Source organism: Tiliqua scincoides, chromosome 4 (assembly GCF_035046505.1).
Source record: "Tiliqua scincoides isolate rTilSci1 chromosome 4, rTilSci1.hap2, whole genome shotgun sequence".
In the NCBI taxonomy this organism is placed as follows: domain Eukaryota; kingdom Metazoa; phylum Chordata; class Lepidosauria; order Squamata; family Scincidae; genus Tiliqua; species Tiliqua scincoides.
Window position 1 is genome coordinate 109,367,397 of NC_089824.1, and position 27,197 is coordinate 109,394,593.

The window sequence follows — 27,197 nt, forward strand, 5'->3', positions numbered from 1 at the left end:
TGCAGGGCTGTTAGCAGCTACAGTATCTGATTTTTGAATAGCTTCAGGGCTTGAGGCAATTAGTTTCTGGTCTTTCCATTGCCCTTTGGTGGCCCACCAAAAGTCGGTCACGACCCACCAGTGGGTCCTTACTCACAGTTTGGGAACCACTAACTTAGTAAATAGATACATGGTTTTGAGACTTGGACCTGTTTCTTATATAATTTACACTTACTTTTTTCAATGCATGTTTCCTCTTGCAGGCTGTGGGACAGTTATTGGAAACATTAACAGGGTGTGTGCGGCACATCTGTACTAAGGATATGGTGCCCCTAGAATACATTCACAGTGTTCCCTCTTCTGTTCTTCATGTAATCAAGAGCACATTTATATATTGCAAGGTGGGTGAGCTTAATTCTATAGTTATTTAGTATTCATGATTTAACAGATAAAAAATGGTTGCGGGGGGAGTTTGGTAAAAAGATAATTGTAATGTTGGAAATGCTTGATTTTTAATGAACAGTGTTCCAAATAGGAACTGAATTTTGTATTATCACTTGTTATCTATAGTTCTTCAGGGAAAATGAGGTCCTTATTCATCATGTGAAATCTCTTCACTGGATTTTGGCTAGTAAACTTGGTCATGAAACTTAAATATAATTCAAGGCTATCAGAATGAGTGACCCTCCTACAATAGTAAAACAATTTCCATTATTGGTTGTTTGCACTGAAATAAATACAGGCAACACTCAATTTTTGCTGGGGTTATGTTCCTGGAAAATGGCATATACCTCAAATGTGCGAATGAAAGCTGGCTTTCCCATAGAATTCAATGGAATTTGTCTGGGTTAGGACAGCGATTTTCAGTCTTTTTCATCTCACGGCAGACTGACAAGGCACTAAAATTGTCAAGACACACCATCAGGTTTTTGACTATTGACAAGGCACACCATGCTGACAGTGGGGGGCTCACATCCCCCATTGGCCCTACTAATAAATGACCTTCCCCCAAATTCCTGTGGCACACCTGTGGACCACTTGCGGCACACCAATATGCCACGGCACAGTGGTTGTAAATGGCTGGGTTAGGAGAACATCAGTGAGCACCTGCATTGACAGCTGGCGATACAGAGGGAGGTTACTGGGAGTGGGATGAGGCTGTCAATGGTTCATATAGTTCTTTGTCTTGGGGTATTTTTGAAAAATAGGATAACAAGTGCCTTTGTGTGGCTTTGATTTTCCCCCCTGCAAGATCTCTCAGTAACATTGCATAGCCAAGCATACGTTTCTGCTCACTTTGGAGTTATGTTGGGTGTTTGGATCATCTTTGTCTAAGATAGCCAAAACACTCTTGATATATGCACTTGTTGCGTATATACAATCTGTGCAGAAAAGGCTTAAGTTCAATGCCTCTGTCAACTGCTTACCTGTCTGACGTTCACACAACGTCCTCTTTGCTGTCTGCTTTCTCACAGTCCTTCTGCTTCTCAAGCAAATTTGGGGCAAAAGCTCTTCTTTGCAAGACTTCCATGTGTCTGTTTTCCTGAAGAGCAGGAAACATGCAGAAGAGCAGGAAACTTAACAGTACTATTTTTAAAATGAGCCCGTGCAAATTGCGCATCTGTTCTTAGTTTGTAAATCACATTATTTCAAAAATGAAATTGAAGTGACCAATTCCTCTTCCTGGAAAACGAATTCTGTTATTTCCAAAACTTGTAAATTGAGAACTTCCAGTATTGAGAGAGCTTGAGTAGTTGCTATAACTTCTATAATATCTACTATACATTGATATTCCTCTGGGATAAATTTTTCTGGACTGAGTTTCAATTGCCATATTAGTGAGATTTTGGCAAATATCTTATTTATATTTGTTTTACGACATTATTATCCCACCCTTTTTTGTGCCAAAGATGACCTATGGTGGATAATGATCAAAAGAAAAAAGATAAATGTTTAATACAGCAGCCACATCATCATATATCAGCAATTACACAATAAAGTCAGAATTATTAGAATTGAATATTGTGAATGGAAGAATAATGTGGGTGATGAATTAGTTGAAGGTGATGCATCCACTTCTAATCTGTGTAATGTGTGTATTTTCTCTCTTATTTATTTTGCTGCAGGACTGTGAATCATTATATAGTGACTGTCTTCACTTGTTTTCTGATTTACTTCAGTCTCTGTTTAAGGAGGCCTATGTTTTGCAAAGGCAACTTATGGAGCTTCTTGATACGGTATCTGTGGACTCTTGTGCTTCTGAAGACAGTCTAGCAATTATGGTATCAGGTATGAATACAAAAGATGAATCCTAATGCAATCTTTACTGATGCTGATGTCCAGAACTTGAACCCCCTTCCAGTGATGCTGTTTCCTGGTGCTGCTCAGCCTATAGGTATTATGCCGACTCCTTCCTCAAATTCAAGAGCATACAACTAAAAACAAGGTAAAAGAAACTGATAAGACTTCTTAAGCATTCAGTTGTTAAATGCGATTCAGTCTTCAGGTTACTAATTACAGTGAGTGCTGCTGGCTGTATTCAACAGTGATTTTATTTACTGTATATTTAGTTTTTGTACTTTTTTGTTTTCCAGTGATTCATACGGTATTAGAGATTTGCTCTGCTATTTCTAGCATAGATCAAGCTCTTCATGCAAACACATGGAAGTTCATAATTAGGTATGTCTTTTCTGCTGCTAATGTCATATGATTTTAGCAAATTCTGCAGCTAGTCTTTTATGAAGAGGCATTCTGAAGCGCTGTTGAGTTCAGTGATGTTCATGAATGTAAGATGGTATAGTCCTACCTTATTTATCTGGAATTATGCTGACTAAAATCCAAGTATTTTAGTTTAATAGAGGAGGGTAGCTGATTGGAATGTTTAGGAGTTTATGTGCATCAAACTCTCATTGTAATTCAAATTTAATTAGTGCATGGTGGAGCTGTTTTATTAACACTTTGGGCTGAATATGGGGCATCTCTGGGGCAAACTCATAGGATGCAGAAGTTCTCTTTATTGGAAAGATCTCTGTGAAAAACTCACCATATCTCTATTGCTCTGTAATAGAGCTTCCCCTAGAACTGGGATCTGCAACCTGTGTTTTGAGAGCCGCATGCGGCTCTTTCAGCCATCTGCTCTGGCTCCTGCAGGCTGGGATTTAAAGGGGCAGGACGGGCGGCTGCTGCTCTGGCTCCTGCAGGCTGGGATTTAAAGGGGCAGGACAGGCGGCCGGCTTTCCCCTTGGGCGGAGGGGGAGATTGTTTTGTGCAGGACGGGCTGCTGCTGCTTTCCCCTTGGGTGGAGGGGGAGACTGTTTTGTGCTGCGGGGGAGGGAAAGGTGGGCTTGGCCACTCCTGCCTGGGTAGATGGTATGATGGGGCTTTGCCTGCTCCCGTAATGTGCTGTGCGCCCTCTACGTCCTTTATATGGTGAGTGTGGCTGACAGCAGCCAGGCTCCCCTCCTGGCTTCCTGCCACCCTGAGTGTGGCTGGCAAGGGGTGGGGGCGCCAGGCGGGTGGGCTTCCAGTGGGGGGTTGGTGGGGGGCGCAGAGGCAGGAGGGGGAGCCCAGGCAGGGCTGCCTGGGTGGGGGGAGGAAGGGGCAGCTCCCAGGAGAGGGCAGAAGGCGCCTGCAGTCCCCTTGTGGGCATCTCCTGTGCACACAGCTGTGGGGTGGGGCTTGGCACAGTGAGGCAATGGGGATGACCTCACTTTTGTCTTGTAGGGCAATATGTGAGGCAGAGCAGTGGGAGAGGGGGTGTTGACTTTACAAGGGTGGGTGGGTGGGGAAGAGGGAGGCTGTGGAAGGGCTGCCTGTGTAACTCCATCTTTACCTTGCTTTTCTGGGGTGCCATGGGGAGCAGGAGGGCAGAGATGGGGCTGTGGGAGCCTTAGAAAGGGGTGCTCTTTCAGGAGCAAGAAAGATGGGGGTTGACCTGGGGAAAATGAAGAGTGCTAAATTCAAGGGTGCTGTCTTTTCATGCACTGCCCCAGTGTGTGCCCAGGGTGACCAGAGGTCCTCTTCTTCCAGGACATGTCCTATTTTTTAGCCCCATGTCCTGGAAAAGAACTTAAATGTCCTGCTTTTCCCTGTGAGCAGGCAACGCATCCCCTCTTGTAATTAATAAATTATATGTAATACAGTTTTAAATTCAATAATAAGTAATTTTAAATTAGGCACATGAGATCAATAATACAATATATAATAAATATATAATCTATATATTGATCAATATATAATCAATATAGATGAGTGTTTTTAGCTTTTATTTTGTGGTCCTACATTTTTCTTCAATATCCTACATTTTGGGGTGACTTGTCGTCTTTTATTGTTATGCCATCTGGTCACACATGGGTCTCAGGGCCCAATCCTATCCAGTTTTCCAGTGTCACTGCAGCCATTCTAATGGGGCATGCACTGCATCTTGTAGTGGGGAGTCAGTCACAGAGGCCTCCTCAAGGTATGGGAACATTTGTTTCCTTAAGTCTGGGCTGCATCAATGCTGGAAAGTTAGATAGGATTGGGCCCTCAGTCAAGATATATCTATCTTGACAATAAGTATATTGTCTGGTTAGCACAGGAAGGGGAGCTTGCAGCAGATCATAAAGGTAAAAAAAAACTATATATGCAGTGTTATCTTCATTTTAGATGTCAAAAGGGTTTTGTGGCTCCCGAGATTTTCTTTTCTCCGGAAAACGGGTCCAAATGGCTCTTCAAATGTTTAAGGTTGCCGACCCCTGCCCTAGAACTATGATACTTATCTTTCTTACTTTAGTCTGAGCCTCAGGCCCAAATGCTTGGACCCCTTCTCTTAGCTTGCTAAGAAGGAAGGGGTAAAAACTGGTACTTAGTCCAGTGCAAAGGTTCCTTTGTCTAAATATTTTTTTGGGATTATCGATGGAACCACATTGAACTAGACTAAAATGAAAGTTCACCTGAGACCCTCATAAATAAATTCTATAGTTTGCCATTTTTGGGGTGTTGGTTTTGAGTATTTTTTAATGGTACATGCAGTATATTGCTGTGATGCTCATTTCAGAGAGTCTGAATCAATTCACTGTTTTTGTTTGGAATTTCAGCTCTGTTATTCAGCCTTTTAATATCTAAAAGTATCTAAATATCTAAATTCCGACTTCGTATTTCAGTATGTGTAATATAGGTAGTTGAACTACAGGACTTACTGAATTGTCTTTTATTTATTTGAGGCTTGTGCTTTACATCTGTTCATGGAACTGTTTCTGCCTGTAATAAAATCAGAAGTAGAGTAGATGAAAGAAAGCTTTTGAAGGTTTCCCTGTGAGTTCTTGATGAAACTAGGCAGTCAAAACATACTAAACTAGAGTTGGGAGGTGTGCGTCTTATGACCTTTTTTGTGAATTGTCAAATTTTCTCCTTGTCAGGCAAAGTCTGAAACACAAATCACTGATAAAGGACAACTTGAAACATTCTGATATCCTCAGTGGCCTTTGTGAGGACATCCTGTTTTCTTTTCAGTCTTCTTTGCAACTGGCTGAGCAGATGAAACATTCTGGAACACAGGTAAATGGAGTGTTACTTGCAGGCATTTTGAAGTTGGGAAGAAACTTTTGTCTTGTGCTGCAGTGAAACTTATGGCTGATAACTGAAATCTTGGGTATATTTACATCCTATGTGAGGAAGAAAGTATAGCTAAAAGGTCCTTTGGGCTCTTGTGTAGCTCACTTGTTACTATTAGAATCCTGGAACTCCAAGCTTTCTTTTTGCCTTTTTAAAAGGAAGAGGATGGGAGGAATATGCAACCTCTTCATGACTCGGGGCCCAATCCTATCCCTGGCTGCTGTTCCAAAATGGTTGAGAATGGCTGCTGCTGTATCCTGTGGACCGGGTTCCCTTACCCCATGTAGCAACCTAGCTGCCCCAATGATTCTACCTATCTGCGCCAGCTATTTAGCTGACATATAACCAAGGAAACTTGTGTCAGGCTCCGAGGCCCAGGAGGGGGGATAGGATTTCACAGCAACATCTGCCACTATCCTCCCCTTTTGGGCCTGGACCACCCATGGGCTGCCCACCCCCTGCCCAGTTTCATCTCTCCTTGCCTTCCCTCTGCCTTCCTTTGCACCAGAATGCCTTCCCGCCACTCAGTGAGATACTTATCACCAGGCACTCCAGAACATTGTCCTGCCCGCACAGAGGCCCAGCGTCAACTGGCGCTGGCCTCCCCACCAGTGCTGATCCTCTTGTGGCTGCCACAACATGCTTTATGGCAGCGGTTCTCACACATTTAGCATCAGGACCCATTTTTTAAAATGAGAATCTGTCAGGATCCACCAGAAGTGGTCATGACCGGAAGTGACATCATCAAGCAGGAAAATTTTTAATAATCCTAGGCTGCAGTCCTACCCACACTTACCCAAGAGTAAGTCCCATTTAATGTCATTGTTAAAAGAATATACATAGTAGATTGTTAAAAGTACAGGTCTGTAATTTCCCCGAATGAAGTCACATACCATGGTAGCATCAAGTCTAATATATCAAAAATAAAATATTGAAATGAGTAGGGACCCACCTGAAATTGGCTCACGACCCACCTAGTGGGTCCCAACCCACAGTTTGAGAAACACTGCTTTATGGCATGTTTGCAACAGCCATTGCCTGGGCAGAATGTGGGCCATTGATGCTGTCCCAGTGTAGTGTATTTTCAGCTTGTCTACCTGATGAGTGTCAAGGTTAGCATTCTGTTGTCATTCACTGTAATGGAGCTACAGAGGTTTTGCGCAACAGACTTCTAACCCATTCTCTTTATCCACAATATGATGAGAACTGGGTTCAGCCAAAGCTGAGGGATTTCCTGTACAACAAAACATCCAAACTCATTTTCCGAATTTCTAAGCCTATGCATCAAGGTTTTAAGGGGTTTTATGGGCTTTCCTTCCTTCATTTGAAGTGAGCAGTTAAAAATTGGGCATATTTCAAAGTATGGAATTGATAGGTTGAAGCTTGCTTGAAATTAAGCCAGTTTATGAAAAAGATATTGGAAATTATGTTTATGTGCAACTCAGATAGATGTTTAGCAGTTCTCTCATAACATTTATGCATAAAAAGTTTTTTTGTCTTCTGTCTTTTGGTTACTGTGATCTTCTATTATGCAAGTTACAGAATGGAAGAGCCTAAACAACATATCCATTTGTAGGAAATTTGCTGCAAAACTAGAAGATTTTCTTTTTTTTATGTACATTTTGTAGCATAGAGAACACTAGTCTTCAGTGAATCTACATCCAATTTAAAAATAAATAAAGACTGAGAGGGAGAAGTATCCATCTGATATATTCTTTTTCATGGATGGTTTTGTAGGATAGTGCTTACAGCTATCCACTGAGCTTTTATTTTTCCCTCACTTGCATAGGAGAGCGTTGATTATAAGTTATTCCAGAGAACAATCAAACTGTGTCGATTCTTTGCTGTTTCACTGGTACGCTACACCAAGGTAAGAGATAGCAACTGGGATCAGTTACAAGAAAAATGTATCATTGACATACATATTCTGTAATTGTGCTGTCACATGTTTTGCCTAATTTGGAAACTACTATTGTGTGAGTACAGGTTGAGCCTAATTATCAGCGGATTTGACTCAACGCGGATGGCCACCCACGTGGAGCTGCTAAAAAAAGTCCTTTTGACTGTTTGTCAACAAGAAATAAGCGTGTGTGGGGGCTTCCGTCACCTCGCGTGGTAAGCTGGCGTGCAGTCTCCTGGCGCTCGGAATCTATTTCCAGATTGTTTAGCTCCCCCCTCCATTGTGGGAACTGCCCCATGGAAGGAGCTGCCCCACCTTGTGGTTCCTGCTGGTCTCTCTCTCTCTCTCTCTCTCTCTCTCTCTCTCTCTCTCTCTCTCTCTCTCTCACACACACACACACACACACACACACACACACACACACACACACACACACACACACACACACACACACACACACACACACACACACACACACACACACACACCAGGCTGTGCTTATTGAAGCTAGGGGAAAAGTTTGGGCTTCTGCATCCTCGCGTGCTGGGGTCAAGGGAATTTTTTGGCTGGCCCTTCTTCTGGGGTGAGGAGGAACTGGAGCCAAGTGAAGCCTCCTCGCTTCAGTGTTCTTAAGGGACAGGAGTGGGACCCAAGTCGGGCAGACGAGGAGACTGTAGTTCTCAGCCAGTCACTTGCAGAGGCGCCCCGGGATGTCTCTTTAAAGTTTCCTTCCAGCAGAGGCTGCTTATGAAGAATGTGAGGGGCGCAGAGCGGCAGCAGCGGTGACAGCAGGAGCAGCAGCAGGAGTGAGGGTGAAGGGAACCATGGGGCTTTAGAAAAGTGCAGCCTGGGACAGGGGGTGTGAGTGTGAGAGGGAGAGACCAGCAGGAACCATGAGGTGCAGCAGCTCCTTCCGTGGGGCAGTTTCCACAGTGGGGGGGGAGTTAAACGATTTGGAAATAACTTTCCGAGCTGGCGACTGCCCACCAGCTTGCTGCGCGAGGTAACGGAAGCTCCCCCCCCCCACACACAAACATGTGTTTTAAAAAGTTATAGGGACGTTTTTACCTCAGGTTTCTGTCATGGCTAGAAAAACGTTATTTCCGGTTTTGCTTAATGCAAATTTTTTTGTCAGCGGGAGTTTGGGGAACGAAACACCAGCGAATAAAGAGGTTTGACCTGTAACACACAATTACTATTATGTGTGACAAAATAACGGCCAATATTGTCTTGACTTATTAATTCCCATACATTGCTTAACATATTCCACCAATGATGAGTTTGCGCAACAGTTTTTGAAGCAGGGATTAATAAAAAATTCACCCCAACCTAAAGATCTGAAATTCACACTCTGAACAGTTTAAGGGTAGTCCTTTTCAGAACAACAGGTTTTATGACTGTCCAACCATATTATTATGTAAGAAACGAGCAGAAGTTTGTGTTTTTTGGGAGGTTCTGGCACTCTAGATTTGTTCATTCTTAACCCCTCCCCCCAACTGAAATGAAAGTTTGTTTTGGCTTCTTATGTTAAGCCAGTGGCTAACCTTTGTTAGTGAGTCAGAATTAAAGCTTTCAGGTACAAATAAGCAGCATTTGAAGAAACTGATGTGCAAACACATCTAATGATTTTCTCTTACCTATTTTCATCGAAACCGTTCCCCTTTGTGTTTTTCCAGGCTAACAGTCATTTTACTTTGGTGGACAAGCAAGTTACTGCAGGCTTACACTTCTAGCTCTGCACAGGGTTCTCAAAATGGAGGGGGGGGATTCTGCTCTTGTTTCACATCAGAGGTCTCCTTCAGTGACTAAAAGGTTAAAATCAATTTCTGCCCAGCCCACAGGTATACACATTTTATCTCTGTTGGGTATGTGCAACATTGGGCAGAAATGGCTTAATGATGGGATTTGTTGTGTAGATTCTGAGGGAGCAGAACAGAGGAGCTAGCTGTTGCTAAAGCCAGCTCAGTGTAAAATATGTCTTTTCATTTCAAGCTGTTCAAAGGTTATTCTGGGGCCAGGGCCCTCCTGGAGTCTTGTGCTACTGAGAAATTCAGTGTTACAGGCATACACTGGTATCTGTGGGGGGTTCGGTTCTGGACCCCCCCCCTGCAGATACCAGTGGTCTGCAGATATCGCAGACCCCCAGCTCCCCAATATGCCATTTTAAACACTGGGGCGAAAATCAAGCTGATTTTCACCCCAATTAATTGTTTAAAACAATGTAATGGGCGTGTGGGGAGGGCACACAGGGTAGGGGCAACCCCCTACTCCCTGTGCTCCCCCATGAACCCTTGAAACGTCTTTATAAACTTACCGGGCTGCCTTTTTGTTTAAACAGGTTTCCTTTGCAACTGGAAAGAACAGTAATGAGGTCTTTCTGTTGACCTCCCTGGTGTTCTCTTTGACCATTTTGGCTGCTTCGTTTTCCTTAAGCAGTAGGAATGGTTAAACCTCAGTGGTGCTATGTAGGTAGGATGTGTTTAACCATTTTCCTGCTGAAAATGTCCTTCTGTAGGTGCCATTTTCTACATTGGCTATTTAGCTTGGTCCTGAGTGAGGTCCCAGTGTGAAAGCTGGTGGCTGCATCTTGTTAAAAATCACTCCTGGGATGAGTCCAATGTGTTGACTCAACTTCATCAAAACCTGGGTCTAGGGCAGTGGTTCCCATACCATGAGCCCTGACTCTCCAGGGAGCTGTGAAAATCAGCTAGGGGAGCCGCAGAATCCTCATGAAAAACCTGCTGCTCTATACAATATATAGAATTGTTTCCCTAATTGGGAGCTGCAACCAATGGCCCAGTAGGTCAAGGGAGCTGCCAGTCTGGGAACCACTGGTCTAGGGCAAGAACATTACTGTTTGCATTTTTCTTTTTTTAGCTCTGTTCATTTAGCATTTACTCCTTGTGAGAATGAAGTACTGTTTCTGAATACATTTTTAAAGATGTAAATCCTGACTAATCAATATACAAACTAAAATAGAGTTCATTAAAATAATATAATATAATAATATAATATACAGTATTTATATACCGCCTTTCTTGGTCTTTATTCAAGACTTTATTCAAGGCGGTTTACACAGGCAGGCTTATTAAATCCACGCAGGGATTTTTACAAATTGAAAGAAGGTTCTCTCTTTCAAGAACCACCACATTCAAGGTGTTACACTCCGATCTGGTTTTAACATTCTGGCCTCCATCCTCCCACGCTCTGAGCAGATGGAACAACTCAGCTGCAGCTTGTCAGCTGCTTCAAGGTCGCACGGTGCCGGTGGCCTCGAACTGGCGACCTTGTGGATGTTAATCTTCAGGCAAATGGAGGCTCTACCCTCTAGACCAGACCTCCTGCCCTCTAGACCAGACCTCCTGCCCATGAATGAATTATAATAGTTTCAAAAACAGCAAAGATGGGCAAGCTTGCTGACAGTCTGGCTTTCTGGACCACTCACCCTGCTATTGCAACATTTTCATTGGCTGCCAGTTTGCTTGTAGGGACAATTCACCAATTTTTAACTATGAAGTCCTTATGTGGCTTGGGCCCAGGTTACCTGAAGGACTGTCTTCTGCCTTTTGAATTTGCCTGCTATCTGCAGAGGAAGCCCACCTCCGTGTCCCAACAGCGCTTGAGTAAGTTTGGTTAGGGCCTGGGATTGAGCTGCTTTGGATGTTGCTCCAAGGCTCTGGAAAGCCCCACCTCAAGGCCCAGTTGCCACTGGCCTTTTGCCAGGTGGCTAAAACTTTTTTTTTTTCCTAAGAAGGCATTTAATGTATATAGATGTACACTGCTGGCTTTTCATTGGGGCTGTGATTTTTTGATTGTGTTGTTTCTCATTATTTTATGTAGATAAGCAGCCCAATCCTGAGCTGCCCGGGGCACGCAGCTGCAGCGGTGTCGAGAATGGCTCCCGCCGCATCCTGTGTGCCTCAACCAGCCGTGGGCAGTGCCTCAGGAGAAGGGGTCTTTTGTTGCCTTCTCCCAGATAGGGGAAGCAACCACCCAATGGGGCTACTCACGGTCGGTGGTAAGGTAAAGGCGTTCGTGTAGGATGCTGAGCCCCACACGAATGCCTTGGATCAGCTGGAGTCTAGCTCCACAGGACCCACCTCCCTTCCTCCCCCTGGTACGCCTCCTGCCTGCCCTTTCTCCGCCTCCCCATCATTCTTCCTCCCCGCCCTCTCTCCACCCTCTGCCTGCCCCCTCCCCACCCCCCTCCCTTTCCCCGCTTACCATGCCACTGCTCCGCTGTCCGTGAGACCGCCGAGCAGCAGAGGACGGGGGCCCATTGGCGCTAACCCAGCGCTGGCCAGCGCTAGGCTAGCGCAGGCGCTGGCCCAGTGGTAAGCCTCGCAGATGTGCCTTACAGCACATTTGCGATAGTGCCCCCTGGCAGAAAGGTGGAGCGCCAAGCTCAGGATTGGGCTCTAAGTTTTACATTTTAATTTGACATGTTTTCGAAATGATATGAGCTATTTTAAGTGTAAATAAATAAAACTAATGCCAAGAGAAGTTTATTCTATGGGGGCTATAAACATAAAGGCTATGTTGGGGCATGTGGTAACTCTATTCTTTACAAGGATTATAGGCAAATTCCAGCTTATGAAAGGCGGTAGAATTTTAAGTTTTTGACATTTTTTGTTTACAGGAGTTCACACCTTTCCTTGTGGATTCCTGCTCTCTGTTACATCAGACTTATCTTCAAATATATAGGTACGTGATAGATTAGTATACCTTGTAACTAATTTGATTTTATTGAAGAATTATTATTCTATTCTCTTTTTATTCCTGATATTACTTTGAAAGCCACCTTCCAGGCATAGACTTGAAGACTCTGGCTTGTAAGCCTAGTGGGTTGCATATGCATCTTCTGCCTCAGTATCTCTTGCATACAGATTTCATCTTGCTTCCACGGCTGTCTTTCATCATAGTTTAGTGTTGCATCAGCATGAATTTGGTTAAAGCTAACAAGGACCACCCTGGTAACTAATGAACTCCTCTCTTCAAAACATGATTACAAGGGCCAGTGTGATCAAATTTTAACTGTAATCATATTTATGCTGCAGTAATGCTAAACCATTCTTAAAGCAAGCATGGAAGGTAGCAAGCATGGAAGTTTTCCTGTGTGGATCAAAACTGAATCAATTCCAAACCAATTACTGAGTTTTATTGGCATAAACAAGTTCAGTCACAGCTGAACCCGAACTGGATCAAACCGTTTAATGGTTTGACTCCTGATTGGAAAGGACTGCCAGCATTTTATATTGTTAACTATGCCGTTAATTACCTGAAGTGTAAACCAGCAATACTGAAATACTTCAGTTTATCTCCTGCTTCAAAAAGAAAGCCTTTGGGATTCTGCAGAAACCACAGAAATAAAAATGTATTTTTCCTAGACTTCATATTAAAACTTGCTTAAACAGTTGCATTTATGGATAACTATTCTTATTAATATTTATGTACCATTTTTCAACAGGAGTAGTTCACAAAGTGGTTTACATAGCAAGACAAATAAATAAATTTCCCTATCCCAAAAGGCTTCCTTTTGAAAAATACAGTTCTCTCAGTGTGGCTAGCTCATCTAACAATGCCTTAGGAAATATTAGCAGAGTTCTTTTTTTAAAAAACAATATTCTGGAGTGTTTTGCCTGTTCATTATCCTAGAAATTTATGCTTAGTGGAGTGCAGAGTATAGTGGTAACAAGGCATTCTTTCTTTTTTTTTATCCTAACAGCAAATTTCCTCCCAGTCTCTATGCTCCGGTGATTTCTGAAGCTCATCGGAATGAAATAGTAAGCGGATTCCTAGTAGCATTGGACCCTTTTGTCCATCAACTGCTTTCTTTTAAGCCTTTCGTGGACGTGGTGTTAAATAAAACTTTAGGTAGGCTTAAAGGCCCTAGCTGGCTTCCCAGTATCCTTTTGTATTAAAGAGCTGAGTGCTGCTACAATGCAATGTTTGATCTTTTCAGTTGGGCTTTTTAACTGTAGCATTTGGATTTGTGCTCCAGATCACCTAGTGTCAAGCCTATGTTTCATTTTGCTGTTTTAGGCCTGAGTATCTTAATGTTTGAATTGTCAATCACTTCCTACACTTACTTGGGAATAAATATTCCACAGTTAACAAATATATGCTGCTCCGTAGCAATACCATTAAATTCTTGGAGCACAGAAAGTTATATACTAAATACTAAATTTTTGTACTCAGTAGAACTAATCTGGGTTTCTCCCAAGCAGCAGACTGACCACAGGCTGAGAATAGCAATGAGGATAGAAAATGGGATGGGGATATGATGGTCCGGTTGCCTCAGTCTGTGCGAAATAACCAGAATGATCCAATTGGATTTTAAGGATTTGAACAAATTTAATATTTGGCTCTTTTTATGTAATACTGGCTTGAGTGGATTGGTTGACTAGAGCAGGGGTGTCCAAACTTTTTAGCAGGAGGGCCACATCATCTCTCTGACACTGTGTCAGGAGCTGGGAAAAAAAGAATTAATTTACATTTAAAATTTGAATAAATTTACATAAGTTTACCTAAATGAATATATTAGAGATGGAACTTATATGAATGAATGAAGGTCTTGCAATAGCTCAGGGCCTATAAAAGCAAGGCCAGCCTTTCCTTTGCTGCTGCTGCTGCATCACAGGTGTGAAACAGCAAGCAGTGGAGGGAGCCCTCATCCACAGCTCACGTGAGAGGTTGAACAGTTGTCCGTCATGCTGATAGCAGTTGCTTCAGGCCAGTGCGGGCTTCAGCAAGTCTCTGGAGGCCCAGAGGCTCATTGGAGACTGGGGGCTCCCTGAAGGCCGGATTGGGAGTCCTCGAGGGCCACATCCCAGGGCCAGGGTTTGGGCACCCCTGGACTAGAGCATTCATAAATTTCACCTGCCCCAAGTTTTAATGTCTTTGTTACCATACTGAGGTAACTCATAGTGAGCAACACCTGAACCGGTCTTGTCATGCTCACTGTCCAAACCAGGGGCCGATGTGAAGATGGAGGAGAGATCAAATGTTTGAGAGATGCTGGTTAGATGGTATGGTTTTGGGGTTCACTACACCAATGTGATTCTGTGAAGAAAGCATGTAGACAAATTTAAGTCGATGCACATGCTCTCATATTACAGAATCAGGATCTGATCTCAAATCTGTTGATAAAACCCCAGAGCAGTAAAATGCATTATTGTTCTGTAGGGTCTAAATGGTCTCTATAGTTGTAGTTGTTTGCATGGCTGTTGCTTTCTAGACCAGGTGTGTCATATCTAGTTTCATATGGTGGACCAGGTAGCATTCATGGCGCCTGCTGAGAGCCAGAAGTGGCATCATTAAGCAGGAAATGACATCATCAAGCAGATGATGGCCAGGAATAAGCACTTGGTCTCAAATAAAAACTCATTAGTTGCAAATGACAGAAAAGAAAATATACAAATCTTGATTATATTTTGAAGATATGGGAGAGCGTGGCCACCTTTTCAGCAGTGCTGCTTCTGCTGAGGCATCACTTTGCAGCTCAGCAGCTGAGGGGTGCTCTGTGACATGATGTCTCAGCAAAAGTGCTGTAAAGGTGGTTCTGGGAGAGACCAATTATAATGGAGAGCTTCTAGGGGCTACATCTGGCATGCGGGCTTTATATTTGACACCCCTGTTCTAGACTTTTACTTATGTACCAGAACTTGAGTGCTGTGTGCAAAGGAAGCTTGTTTTTAACACTGAAAAATTGCCTTCAGATCTCTCTCCTGAGCTGCACTTTCCACAGTGTCGTCTTCTGCTTTCTGTGATGGACACTTTGCCATCCCAGCCTCAGGATGTACAGTCTCTTTGGAATGCAAGAAATCAGTTACCAAAAGAGATTCCCAGGTAATTTGTTGCTGTCACATTTGAGCTGTATTGGCAGGTTGAAGTTTGTGAGACTCCTCATACTCTGTATGGACAAGCTGGATGTTAGGATGCTATGGAAGTGCTTTGTAAAGCAGAGGTGCATTGAATTTTTGAAGGAAGTTTTGGTGTTTTATGTTGAGTGAAGGAAGTTGAAGGGCAACATGATTTAACTCTCACTTTAAACATTTCCTCAGTTCTGTGTTTGTTTTGCAAAGTTTATGGTTAACTTTTGTTGGATAATTTCCACTTAGCATATTTATCTGCTTGCAGGATGTTTCCAACCATGAGTTTTTCTGGAAAACCAGTAGTTAATAGCATGATGTATAGGCTACCAAGTGCTGCTTAGTTCTACAGTGTCTCCATTCGTTTTAGACAATCTACAATGGATGGCTCCAAGGACCTGTTCATTTAGCGGTATGGAAATAACTGTGTTGTTCTCCATTTCTCTGCAGGGTGCCTTTGTTTGTAGCCCTTTTCCTCAGTCTTCAGCAATGCTCTGGTGAGCTCTCTCTTCCTGTCTTTCTGGCGGAAGTAACGGGGCCAGGACAAGTTGAGGTTCCTGTTACTTTGTACCACTATGTCTGCATCCACTTGTGTACCTTTATCACATCCCTCCCTGTGTTGCATTTCCCTCTACTGGTAAGGAGGAGTATTACAAGTCAAGATCACTATGTTATTCTGAAACTTCAAAATGGATTTTGAAACTTTTAAAATTAAACTTTCCGTTCCTGAGAATATGGAGATACTTTGATGATATGTATGTGAACCAGTATTATCTAGAACAGGGGTGCCAAAACCCTGGCCCTGGGGCCACTTGCGGCCCTCGAGGACTCCCAATTCAGCCCTCAGGGAGCTCCCTACGCTTCAATGAACCTCTGGCCCTCCGGAGATTTGCTGGAGCCTGCGCTGGCCTGATGCAACTGCTCTCAGCCTGACAGCCAACTGTTCAACCTCTTATGTGAGCTGTGGGATGAGGGCTCCCTCCACTGCTTGCTGTTTCACACTTGTGATGCAGCTGCAGCAGCAAAGGAAAGGCTGGCCTTGCTTTGTGCAAGGCCTTTTATAGGCCTTGAGCTATTGCAAGATCGTCATTCATTCATATAAGTTCCATCTCTAACATATTCATTTATGTAAATTTATTCAAATTTGAAATGCAAATTCATTTATGTAAATTTATGTAAGTTCAGTCAAATTTGAAATGTAAATTAATTCTTTTTTTCCCTGACCCCCAACACAGCATCAGAGAGATGATGTGGCCCTCCTGTCAAAAAGTTTGGACACCCCTGATCTAGAAACTTAATAATTTGAGGTAACGCATTAAGGGTGTAATCCTAACCAACTTTCCAGCACTGCCCTAGCCGCAATGCAGATCCAAGGTAAGGTAACAAACATGCCCTTACCTTGAGGAGACCTCCTTGACTGCTTCCCCACTGCCAGATGTAGTGTATGCCACATTGGCACAGCTATGCCTGTGCTAGAATGTTGGTTAGGATTGCGTCCTAAGCAGCATACTGTTTTCATTGTTTTTAGAATTGTGTCTAGAATTGATTGGATGTGCTATATGCTATATTGTGATTATATCTGGAAAATTATATTTCCACGATTCTTGCATTGGTTTCTATTTGCCCTCAAAGTTGCTGCAATTTTAAGTCAATTCAAACACTACCTTTTGTCAGATACGTCATCAGTGTCTCTTGCTCCTCGGGTAAAAGTACACCATAATTGCATCAAGCCTGCCAGCATAGTTAGGAAATCTAGAGCAGTAAAAGAGGCTCTGGATGAAAGTGACAAACCATGTCATTCTGACTCATCACTTTGCAAGTTACATGGAGTCAATGAGAGTTCTCCTATCTGCAAATCTTATGTCTGAATTTGCCTTGTTTTTAGGTGGCAGGAGATCTGATCACAAATCTGTTTTAAAAACCCCAGAGCAGTAAAATGCACTTTTGTTCCGTAGGGTGTAAATGGTCTCTATAGCTGTAGTAGTTTGCTGCTCTTTGTCGAATGACAGAGAGTCTGGACTGGGCCCTTCTGTGAAATATCCCTCCACTCACACATCCCTCAAATTGAAACCCAATATTCAGAGCCTTCTCTGATGTTTACCAGTGGATTCCACTATTCCTTTGGTAATGACTTGGTATCCATGATTAGTAGTTTGGTTCTGGTCCCCAAAACAAATCTTTGCTAGTTGCTTTACTGTGCTTTGATTTATGAGGACTGGTCTGGGACCTTTTATTTGGCTCCCCTGAAATCCTGTCCACTTTACTCCATAAACTGGTGAGATGACAATAAAAAACAGTTGAGTTTTTCCTAAGCAACTTGTTTTCTTTATGTGTTTGTTTTTCCCCCATCAGGAAGGCTTCCTGCTAGAAACTATACTTGGTTCTAACATGATCACTGCTCTTCTGGCTATGGATGCTTGGTGCTTTCTTGCCCGGTAAGATAAAAATCTACTAAATCATTGGCAGGTGTAACAAAGGCCTAAGCTGTTAAGTTCTCTCTTTTGTGACAGAACAAGAACTCACCTTTCCTCCAAGAGTGGCATACCTGGCATTATTCCAACTTTCTCCTCCCAGTAAGCCAGTGAAGTAAGTTAGGATGAGAATGAATGGCTTGCAAAGGCCACATTCAGTGAGCTTCATAGTTGACCAAGGATTGGAACCTGGGTCTCAAGATCAACACATCAAATTGGCACAAGAGCAACAAAAAATAGTTGAGCGTGGAAAATATATTGACTTCCTTGCTCATTCTTTTGTCTGTCTCATTTCCCAGGTATGGAACAGCAGACCTGTGTGCTCAACATGCATTTATAATAGCCCACCTGGTAAGCATAATGTACTTGTCTATAAGCAGTTTATTTTATTTATCTGAAAAATTTATATCTTGCCTTTCCCATGCCAAAATAGAAGCCCAAGGTGGCTTACAAAGCCACATAATTAATGTACAATGTATCAAAACAGTAAATAAAAAACATTAAAACATGAATTTTAACATTAAACACTAAAACATGAAAACAAAGCAAAACCCAGCACACATCATTGAGTCATAGAGGGAAGCAAATTAGTCCAGGGAAGTAGTCAAGCCACAGCGCTATTACAGAGGTGCAGTCGGCAAACATCCATCCATCAAACAAAAGCTAGACAAAATATGTTTTCAGCCCTTGCTGAAAAACCATGAGGGGGGAAGTAGTTCTTAATTCTCCTGGAAGGAAATTTCACAGTTGTGGTGCCGCTACAGAGAAGCCCCAAGCTGCCACCCCTCTGACTTTGGATAGAAGCGGCACTTGAAGGATAGCCCCTTCGGATGACCTAAGAGGGCAGGCTGGAATGTATGGGAGAAGGCAGTCACTCAGTCTGGACCCAAATTATGAAGGGCCTTAAAAGTCAGTACCAGCATCTTGAATTGGGACTGGAAATGAACAAGCAGCCAGTGTAGCTGCTGAAGCTGTGGTACAACAGAGTTAAATTGTCTGGTCCCTGTAATCAACCGGGCCGCCCTATTCTACACTAATTGCAGCTTCCAGACCGTCCTTGAGGGCAGCCCCACCCACAGCACATTACAGTAGTCCAGTCTTGAAGTTTTATTCTCTAGCAAAGCAGAATATGTAACTCTCATACAGCATGAAACGTATATAGGTCCAAAGAGACCTCCTAGAAGGTCTCTTCTACAAAATGGAAGAAACATCTTCAACATCCATAATGTTGTAGGATCCCCAACAGTTTGTCAGACTGTATACTGTTGGGTCTTCTTCCCCTCTGTCCTAGTCTTTTTTGATTACCATCTGTCTGATAAAGAGCTCTTTTGAATTGGAAAGCTTGTTTGGTATTTTGTTACTTTTAACTAGTACTTAATGAAACTGATGATTATCAGTCTCTAATTCACTCACAGCCCAATCCTGAGCTGCCTGATGCACAGTGCTGCCATAGCGCCACAATGGCTGCTGCAGCATCCTAACCACACTAGGCATCTACCAGCGGCTGCTCGGGAGAAGGCGATTTTCGTCCCCTTCCCCAGGGTAAGGGAAGTAGCCTGGCAATAGAACTACTTGATTCTGTGGTGGCTCTTTAGCTGGCGCAGAATCAAGGAGTCCCATGTTGGGCTGCGCGACCTGACCCCGGGCTCTGGATCTGGTGGAGCTGAGTCTTGCTCCCTCCCCCTGCCAGTCTTGATCACTTCCTCTGCCATGCCTCCTCTCCATCCTCCCCCTGTCCTGGAATGCCTCCCCCCATGCCCCCACTCACCTCTCAGCCACCTGGTGGTCTGGGCAAGTGCTGTGTGGCAGGATGTGGGCCCAGCACTTGAGCTGGCCCTGTGCAGGTTTATGCTGGGCTAGCTCTGCACTGGGCCCACAGTAAGGCTCACAAATGTGCCTTACGGCACACTTGCAACTGAGCCCCAGCAGTAAGCTGGCATACATAGCGCTGAATCAGGCCCTTAGTCACTAATTCAGAATGTATTGCAAATTCGTTTGATTAAAGATCAGGCAAAGACTACTCATGTTGTGTTCAGCAATGGTTAACAGGCTTAACACTCTTCATGTTGTTTTCTTAGGAGATGCTCAGTTGGCGAGTGTTTGTATTTGGAAAACTCGTGCTTCAGATCTGTTTTTTAGGGTTGGATTTTTTTTGTCTTCACCTGTAGTATGTAGTTTGGCTCATTTGTTGAGCCATCCTGATGGTTTTGTGATAACTTGCCTTATGCATGTATCTCTGCTGTGGGGCCTCTTGTTTAATTCCTGTTTTCTGTTTGTAGAAGCAAGATAATTTGTATATTGCAGGATAGTTGGTGAGGTTCGCATAACATGTTGCACATCCCTCAGGTCTGTATTGAGGAATAGAGTGTAGTCCTGAACTCCTTGCTGACTAAAAAGAGCCCCTCTTATATTTTCAACTGTAAATTCTAGCTATTTCTTTAAATAAAAACAAACATTTACATGTTGTTAAAGTGTTCAAGCACTGAGAACTCAATTGTTTCTTACCCTCATTCAGATAAAGGCTTGTCCAGCTGAGTGTTACCAGATCTCTTTGCTGGGGTTCCTATTAAGACGCTTGCTATTCTTAATGGCTGCTGATCACCAGGCAAGTATTGCTGATAGGCTCACACAGGCCAGAAGGCTATCAGATTTGGGCTGTGTGTTTCAGGTCCCAATCCTAACTAAGTGTTCTGCTGGTTGAAGTCCATTCATGATGTAATGATCAGGAACAAACAATGGCTCCTCCCTCCTTTCCCAACTACAGTTGTATATAATGGTAACTTCTGACTTGGATCAGCTGAAGCTTCTAGGAGTATCAAACATAAGGCCCACAGGGGGATATGACCCCTGGAAGCTCTTTATCCAGACAGGGTTTAATTCTGCTTGTTTATGGCTTGAATCAATGAAATTTTTTAGCGCTGGGTCCCACTTTTTAAAACAACACTCTCCTAGCTTTCTGATACTCCTAGTTTTACGAGACTAAAAAAAGTTTCCCTTTACCAGCCTCTGAAGTCTCTGTTTTTATCCTTTTTAATATGGGAGACCTCCAGGTTCATCAGATCAAGACCATTCTGGTGGCATTGCTTTCCTCTCAGCCTGCCCTTCAAAGTGTACTAAGGCACAGTTGCCTACTCATGAGTAAATACCAATGACTTCTCAGTTGAGCTTCCCATAGAGCTCAATACATTTTCCTTGTGAGCTATCAGCTTGTCCATTTCATGACCCACTGTTTGGGAAAAGCTGGCTTGAATACTATATCCGTCATGGGAAGATACTGTAACCAGAAATGTTTCTGTGGGGTGGTAGCTATATCCAGTAAAAGTTGCAACATCTGGCACTTGTTGACCTGGAATTCTCTATTAACTAGAACTTAGCTAAGAGACCCATGACATGTTGTTGTTCTATTAACCAGCTGCACCCACCAGCAATTCCATGAGAGTTCAGAACACCCATGTTTTTCTCTGAATAGCTGCAACTGGTGACAAGTAACTTTGGTGTTTTGACAGTGTTTGGGAGGAAGGGACTATCCATGAGTGTAATGTTCTAATATCCAGACAGTTACGATATCTGGCAGCCCTTCAGTCCCAAAGATGCAGGATATTGCAACTTTTCCTCTGTTTTGTACAGTTAGATTAGGTTCACTGTGGGGTCTCCATACTAACAGTTGCCTGGAATGAACAACACTGGCATGCAGCTACTTGCACGTGTTAACAGTCTGTCCCACAGAAGCATTTTTGTTTATATCCACAGGAAAGTCATAGTGTCTGAACTTGACTCTAAGGAATCACTGTGGAGAGGTTCTTTGCAGTTAGGAGTCCCTCTGGAATGTCCCTCATTACCAACTGAAGTTGTTTACCCATCTGTTCCATTGCTAAAATGTTGATATATTTATGCTTGTTACAATTAGTTGTCATAAGAAGAGAGGTACTGAAGTCTTGTCCAGGATTAGGGGGAGGATAAGCTGCTTCTTTGAATATTGTTGCAAAATTCTGGTGATGTCTTCTGGCTATAGAGGGAGGGAAAGCCTCCCTCTGTATCACCGAACAAAATATATATGTTTAACTTATTCACAAGTAATATTTATTTGTGGGTTTTTCCCAGAATTATGGACCAGTTTGTTAGGTTTCTCATGTTCTTTCTCTTGTGGTTTCCATTTCCCTGCAGGTAGAGTTTACGCAAAAGTTTCTTCCCAAGGAAACCAAGAATCTGTTGTTATGGCAGCATCTTTCTCTCAAGGCCCTGGAGCCTCTGCTCAGGAAGCAAGTTGCTCATGACCTTTTTGTGGCTGGACTTGCACAATGTCAGGACTGGCTGAGCGACAAGAGGCCGTTGGAAGAACTGCCAGAGGTGGTAAGCAGAGGCATGACTGAGTGGGCTCTTACTTGTGTACCAAAAGGTCCAAAGTGTGGGGATTCTTCTGGATAGGACAAGGTCCCAGCTACATTTTGTCCTAGTAATGTGAAGAAGCTGAGCCTTCATGGAAGGATTGCCTAGTTTAGAGAGATTCTACTTGATTTATTAATTTTTGTTCTAAGTCTAAGAATCTACATGGCTATGGTTTGGCCTTGGTACAGGGGATATAGAACTCCAGAATCCTGAGATTTGTAGCTTTTACTTAAGTAGAGAGAGAGAGAGGCCATGCATGTTTTTCCCTACTCAATGTGCTTGCTGTGAAAAACTGGAATATGCCTGCACAGTTAGTGCTAAATGCATACAAATTTGGGTGGTTCTTCCAGTGGTTAAGCCCAGAATAGGATCTAGTTTTGCATACATTATTTCAGTGAAAGAATTTACCTAGTGAGTGAATTTGATAATTTTTCTCAATGTCGCCTCCTTCTAAATGTCCCCTTAAGATCAATGTCATTGTGAACTCTTGTACTCTTAAGATTCAGCTCATGAATTCTTCTTAGCTCTCACAACTCTTTCCTTCTCTTCCAGAATTTTGGTCTCTCTGCCTTGCTGTCCATGTGCCAAACCACTGGAGAGGCACTGGAGGAGGGACAGCAAACAGCCCTTATTGAAACTGTTGGCCAGTTGTTGACTGTTCTACATGCCACACAGGTAAGGAAATGTTTTCTTTTCCTATTTGCTGCAACACCTTATTCTACGTTTCTCATGCAGGATATGCTGTAAGTTGGGATAGATGTAAGCAGTTTCTCTTATCTAGTGAGAGGAATATAGGAAGAGGACTACAAGATGTTTTCATTACGCACCCTGTGCTAGCCCATTACAGTACTTTCTTTGTCATACAAGTGGCAGTATTCAAGGTGCTGCTAGATGTTGTGATGGCACAAGCTCTGTTACGTCCTGAGAGAGAGAAGCCTTTCTCACTGCTTTCATAGAGACTGTATCTCTCCCTGACGTCAAGTATTATTAAACATTCAATTTGCAGTCTTGAAAATTCTTAACTAGTATAGTTAGTCAGTAGTGTGAAGCTAAAACATGTTTGTTTTTCTCCAACGAAGATTTCCAGCCTGCCTTGTCTGCAGCAGACCTTTTGCCTGATGTTTAGACTTCTGCAGCGCTTCATCCAAAAGTTACAGCCTCAGCTTCTAGTTCAGGTAAGAAATTGTGTGATAGGGAGGCCTGCCTTGCATATACAGATGGTTGTCTAGCAAGTTCTTCTCTGTAGAAATTTCTGTAGGTAATGACAACAATTACCTTTCTGCTGAAGAATGATGCTGGTAATTGGGAAGGTATAAAAGTTGTGGTGTGAGAACATTGGAGCCCTGCTTTCTCCTGCCAGACATCTTTGACTTTGTGCCTTGAGGTCTGAGTTTTCTGTATTTCATAAGGGTTGTCAGGTAATAGCTGATTACAACATATGTTCACAAAATAGTAGCCTGATCTTCTCTATCAGGTACCCACAGGATAGTGGAAGTAAGTGTGAGCCTTGGAAGGAAGAGTTCTTCTTTTAAAAAATAGTATTTCAAAAGTTTTAAAGTTAAGTGTGTAAGATTTTGGACACATGATCCCTGCTTAGGCCAGGTGCAGGCACAATACTGTAAATTTCCTAACTGTGGTTAGGAGACTGTGAGCTTGTTTGCTTCCTCCTCTCTTCTCTGGCTTAAATTCCATCACCAACCCTTCCTTACTGGCACTAATTCTGGTTCAGTGTTAAAATGCTATACAAACATTTGCTTCAGGCTGCAGATACCAGAACAGGTGCCAATTTCTTTCTTACAGTTATATCTTTTTGTGTGTTATTAAACTAAGTGAGCTCTTGTTTGAGAACAGGATATAATTCTTTTTGCATAAATAACGTCAGCAGATCTCTGTACACTACCCCCTAGGGGCTGGGGGATAAGAATAGGCTCTCAGTTTGGCTGCACTTGTCGTAAGAGGTGACTAAACAGCCACCAGGTAGATGGGACTCGTTCGCCTGGGAAGGCAGCTCACCTGAGAGAAGGAAAACTCTGATTCCCAAACCTCCACTGCCTTGTGGCTATATCTAGTAATGGAAAAGGCTTCAGGAGACAACCTTGAGGCCAAATCCAGAGCCGGAGTCCCTGAGGCAGTTCGCGGCTGTATACAGTCACACTCTGGCAACTCTGCAACGCCACTGGAACCAACCATATTGGCTTCTGCCTTTCCATTGGACCATTTCAGCAATGTGGAGAGGGGGGATTTGCTGCATGGTAACAGTCTTTCCTCCATATCTACTTTACCCAGGCTTCGTGCACTGGAGAGGACACTAACCACCATTCAGAGTGCGATACCATAGTCTTCTGAGACTGAAGGATGCCAACTGTACACTGCAGATCTTCACTGTACACAGTGGAGTTAAAGTCTGCATAGTGGGCACTGTAATCATTAACATTTGGGAGTTGATTTCCTTTTCTGTTTTCCTTTTCTGATCTGAATATTTCATATTTTGATTTCAATGTGTCACCTTCAGTATTCTTTGCTCAGTGGGACAGAATTTCCTGCTTTTAATCTTCCTCATAATTGACGGTTCTTAAAATCCTTTCTTCCGGTAGGTATTTGCAATACAAACTTCCCTCCTCCAAGCAAATCCTCCAGATCATGTTCTCTTTGCTGTCACAGATTTTCTCTCTTCCATGGGAAAACTCTTTATTCCATCAGAGTTCCAGGTAAATATAGTGAACCAGTATTCTATTCTTTTGTTTCCCTTGGGTATCCTGAAGTATCATTCCTAAATGAAAATGAGGGCTGTAATCCTAGGACCCCAAGAGATTATTTTTCAGTGTAAGGCCAGAATATGATCATTCTGAGAATTCCATGTTCTTATTACAGACATCCCCTGGCATCCACGGGGGATAGGTTCCTGCTGCTACCACTGCGGATAGCAGCGAATCCTACTCAAATTCCCCCGATCACGCTCATGACACACCTCTTTTGCAAACACTTTGCAAAAGGGAGATTTTTCTTCCTTTTGCCTCAAAGCAGGAAGTAAACAGTGAGAAGTTAGGCTGTAGCTGCTAGAGCAGTGGTTCTCAAACTTTGAGGGAGCTTTATTCCCTCAGTAAGTCTTTTTGGGGGAGGAGCAAGGGCAGGGAAGTGATCCCCAGGATTGCATCCTGGGAGGGGAGAAGGGAGGGGTGCTTTTACTTATTTGTAGCCAGTAAGGACTGCTGGAGGCTGCAGCCGTGCGAGAAGCCCAGCGCAGCCCTCCTCAGGGCTCCCTGAGGCTTGGAATCATGAAACGAAGCAATTGCAATACACCTCCTGCAAACAGGAAGTGCTTTACGATCGCGCTGTTTGAAGATTCCAAGCTTCAGGGAGCCCTGCAGAGGGTTGCTCAAGCTCCCCACACTTCCGGCAGCCCTCACTGTCTACAAGTAAGTGAAAGCACCCCCCTTAGGAATGCGATCCTGGGGATTGCTTCCCTGCCTCTCCTCTTCCTCCGCCCCTTAAAGCGATGGGGGAAGCATTAGTCGCAACCCACCAGTTTGAGAACCACTCTGCTAGAGGAATGGTACAAGAGGCAATGGCGAGAATGTGAACAGGAAGTCCTTTTAGCAGCTGTGAGTCTAGGTTCTTGCTGTCTGCTTCCTGTTCCAAAACAAAAGGAAGAAAAATCTCCCCTTTTACACAGAAGAGAGGTAGTCATGAGCCCAATTGGGAGGGAATTTGAGAACCGTGGATAAGTGAAACCATGGATATGGTATATGGGGGGGAGGGGGAAGCTTGTACTTTTTAAAGACCAAGAAAGACATGTAGATGGAGGAAATCCCCTTTATAGTAAGACCCTTTAATCTCCTGGAGCAGAAATATATCACTTTTGCATTAACTCTAGATTTAGTGGAGTTCTAGCTACGGTGTTTATTTTAACTTGGAAGTCATTTCCTTTGCTCTTCTGTTGAATGTAGTAGGCTAATGTATATGTATGCATTTTGACAGCTGCACTAGTATCTGGTAGATTTGTTTTGTGGTTCCTTTAGGAAAGCTGGCAGTGCTTATTCTGTTAGCAAGAATTGCCCATGGACTTTCCTTGATTGAAACTCTATGAACTATATCAGACTTTTTTTTTTTAAAGATACAGGTTCTGTCCACGTTGTCCTGTCTATTTGCTTCTTTGCTGGCCAGCAGTAACTGGTTGATTCATCAGCATGCCCTTGAGGCATTCACTCAATTTGCAGAGGTAAGAGCCAAGGACCAGAGCTTTTTAGTTTGTGGGAAAGAATTAGCATGAAGCTGCTTATAAGCACTTTCAAACTCATGACTTCTTTTTCTTCCATCAGTGTCAGTAGACCTGAAAGAGCCAAATGCAGTTAAAATTGGCTGCAACTATCTTAACTCCTAGCATTCACAAATCCCCTTGCCAAGGGTACTTGTTCTAGGCCCTCTAGCAAGGAGGATGCCCAGCACTACACATTCCTTCCCCGAGGCCTTTTCGATGCAGTGGGTGGAAGAAGATTAAAAGCAGCAGAAGTCTCTCCTGCTATATTATCTTTGCCAAACTGCAGCATAAATGAGGGGAAATCGCCTCTCCCAGCCCTGTGCTCTTGCCAGAGGGAGAAGCAGAATCCTCACTCAGTTGTGCTGGAGTTTGAAGGAAGTGAGAAACAGTAGGAGAGACTTTTGCCATTCCGAATCCTCTCCAAACTGCAGCACAAGTGAGAAAAAAATTCCTCTTCCTCTTCCTCAGGTACTCTGTGTGAAAGAGAAGACTGGATGGGAGAACTGGTGTCTTTTCTCATTTGCATTCATGTTTGGGGAAGGTGATAATCAGTAGGAGAGACTCCTGTTTTTATTATCCAAACTACAGTGCAAATGAGATAACCTCACTCTTTCACTCTCAACTCCCCTGGTAAGTATAGACTATAGACCCTCTCGCTGTTTCTTACTTCCTCCATATTCCCAAATGAATACCTATGCCTCCCCAAAGTCCTCTGTGCATGCAGAGAAAGAGTAGCA

At 43.3% G+C, this 27,197-nt stretch overlaps 1 protein-coding gene across 1 annotated transcript in view; it reads left to right on the forward strand.

The window, feature by feature from the left end:
* The window catches only part of FIRRM (FIGNL1 interacting regulator of recombination and mitosis), a 42,805-nt gene that overhangs the window by 10,010 nt on the left and 5,598 nt on the right, over positions 1–27,197 (forward strand). Inside the window, exons 5-21 of the mRNA XM_066625296.1 lie at positions 243–380; positions 2,106–2,268; positions 2,574–2,658; positions 5,379–5,517; positions 7,364–7,444; positions 12,114–12,178; positions 13,200–13,348; positions 15,193–15,322; positions 15,796–15,982; positions 17,698–17,780; positions 18,116–18,167; positions 20,332–20,425; positions 21,985–22,166; positions 22,755–22,877; positions 23,282–23,377; positions 24,797–24,910; positions 26,317–26,421. Coding sequence (XP_066481393.1) covers positions 243–380; positions 2,106–2,268; positions 2,574–2,658; positions 5,379–5,517; positions 7,364–7,444; positions 12,114–12,178; positions 13,200–13,348; positions 15,193–15,322; positions 15,796–15,982; positions 17,698–17,780; positions 18,116–18,167; positions 20,332–20,425; positions 21,985–22,166; positions 22,755–22,877; positions 23,282–23,377; positions 24,797–24,910; positions 26,317–26,421 — 1,986 coding nt within the window. The remainder of the gene's footprint in view (positions 1–242; positions 381–2,105; positions 2,269–2,573; positions 2,659–5,378; positions 5,518–7,363; positions 7,445–12,113; positions 12,179–13,199; positions 13,349–15,192; positions 15,323–15,795; positions 15,983–17,697; positions 17,781–18,115; positions 18,168–20,331; positions 20,426–21,984; positions 22,167–22,754; positions 22,878–23,281; positions 23,378–24,796; positions 24,911–26,316; positions 26,422–27,197) is intronic.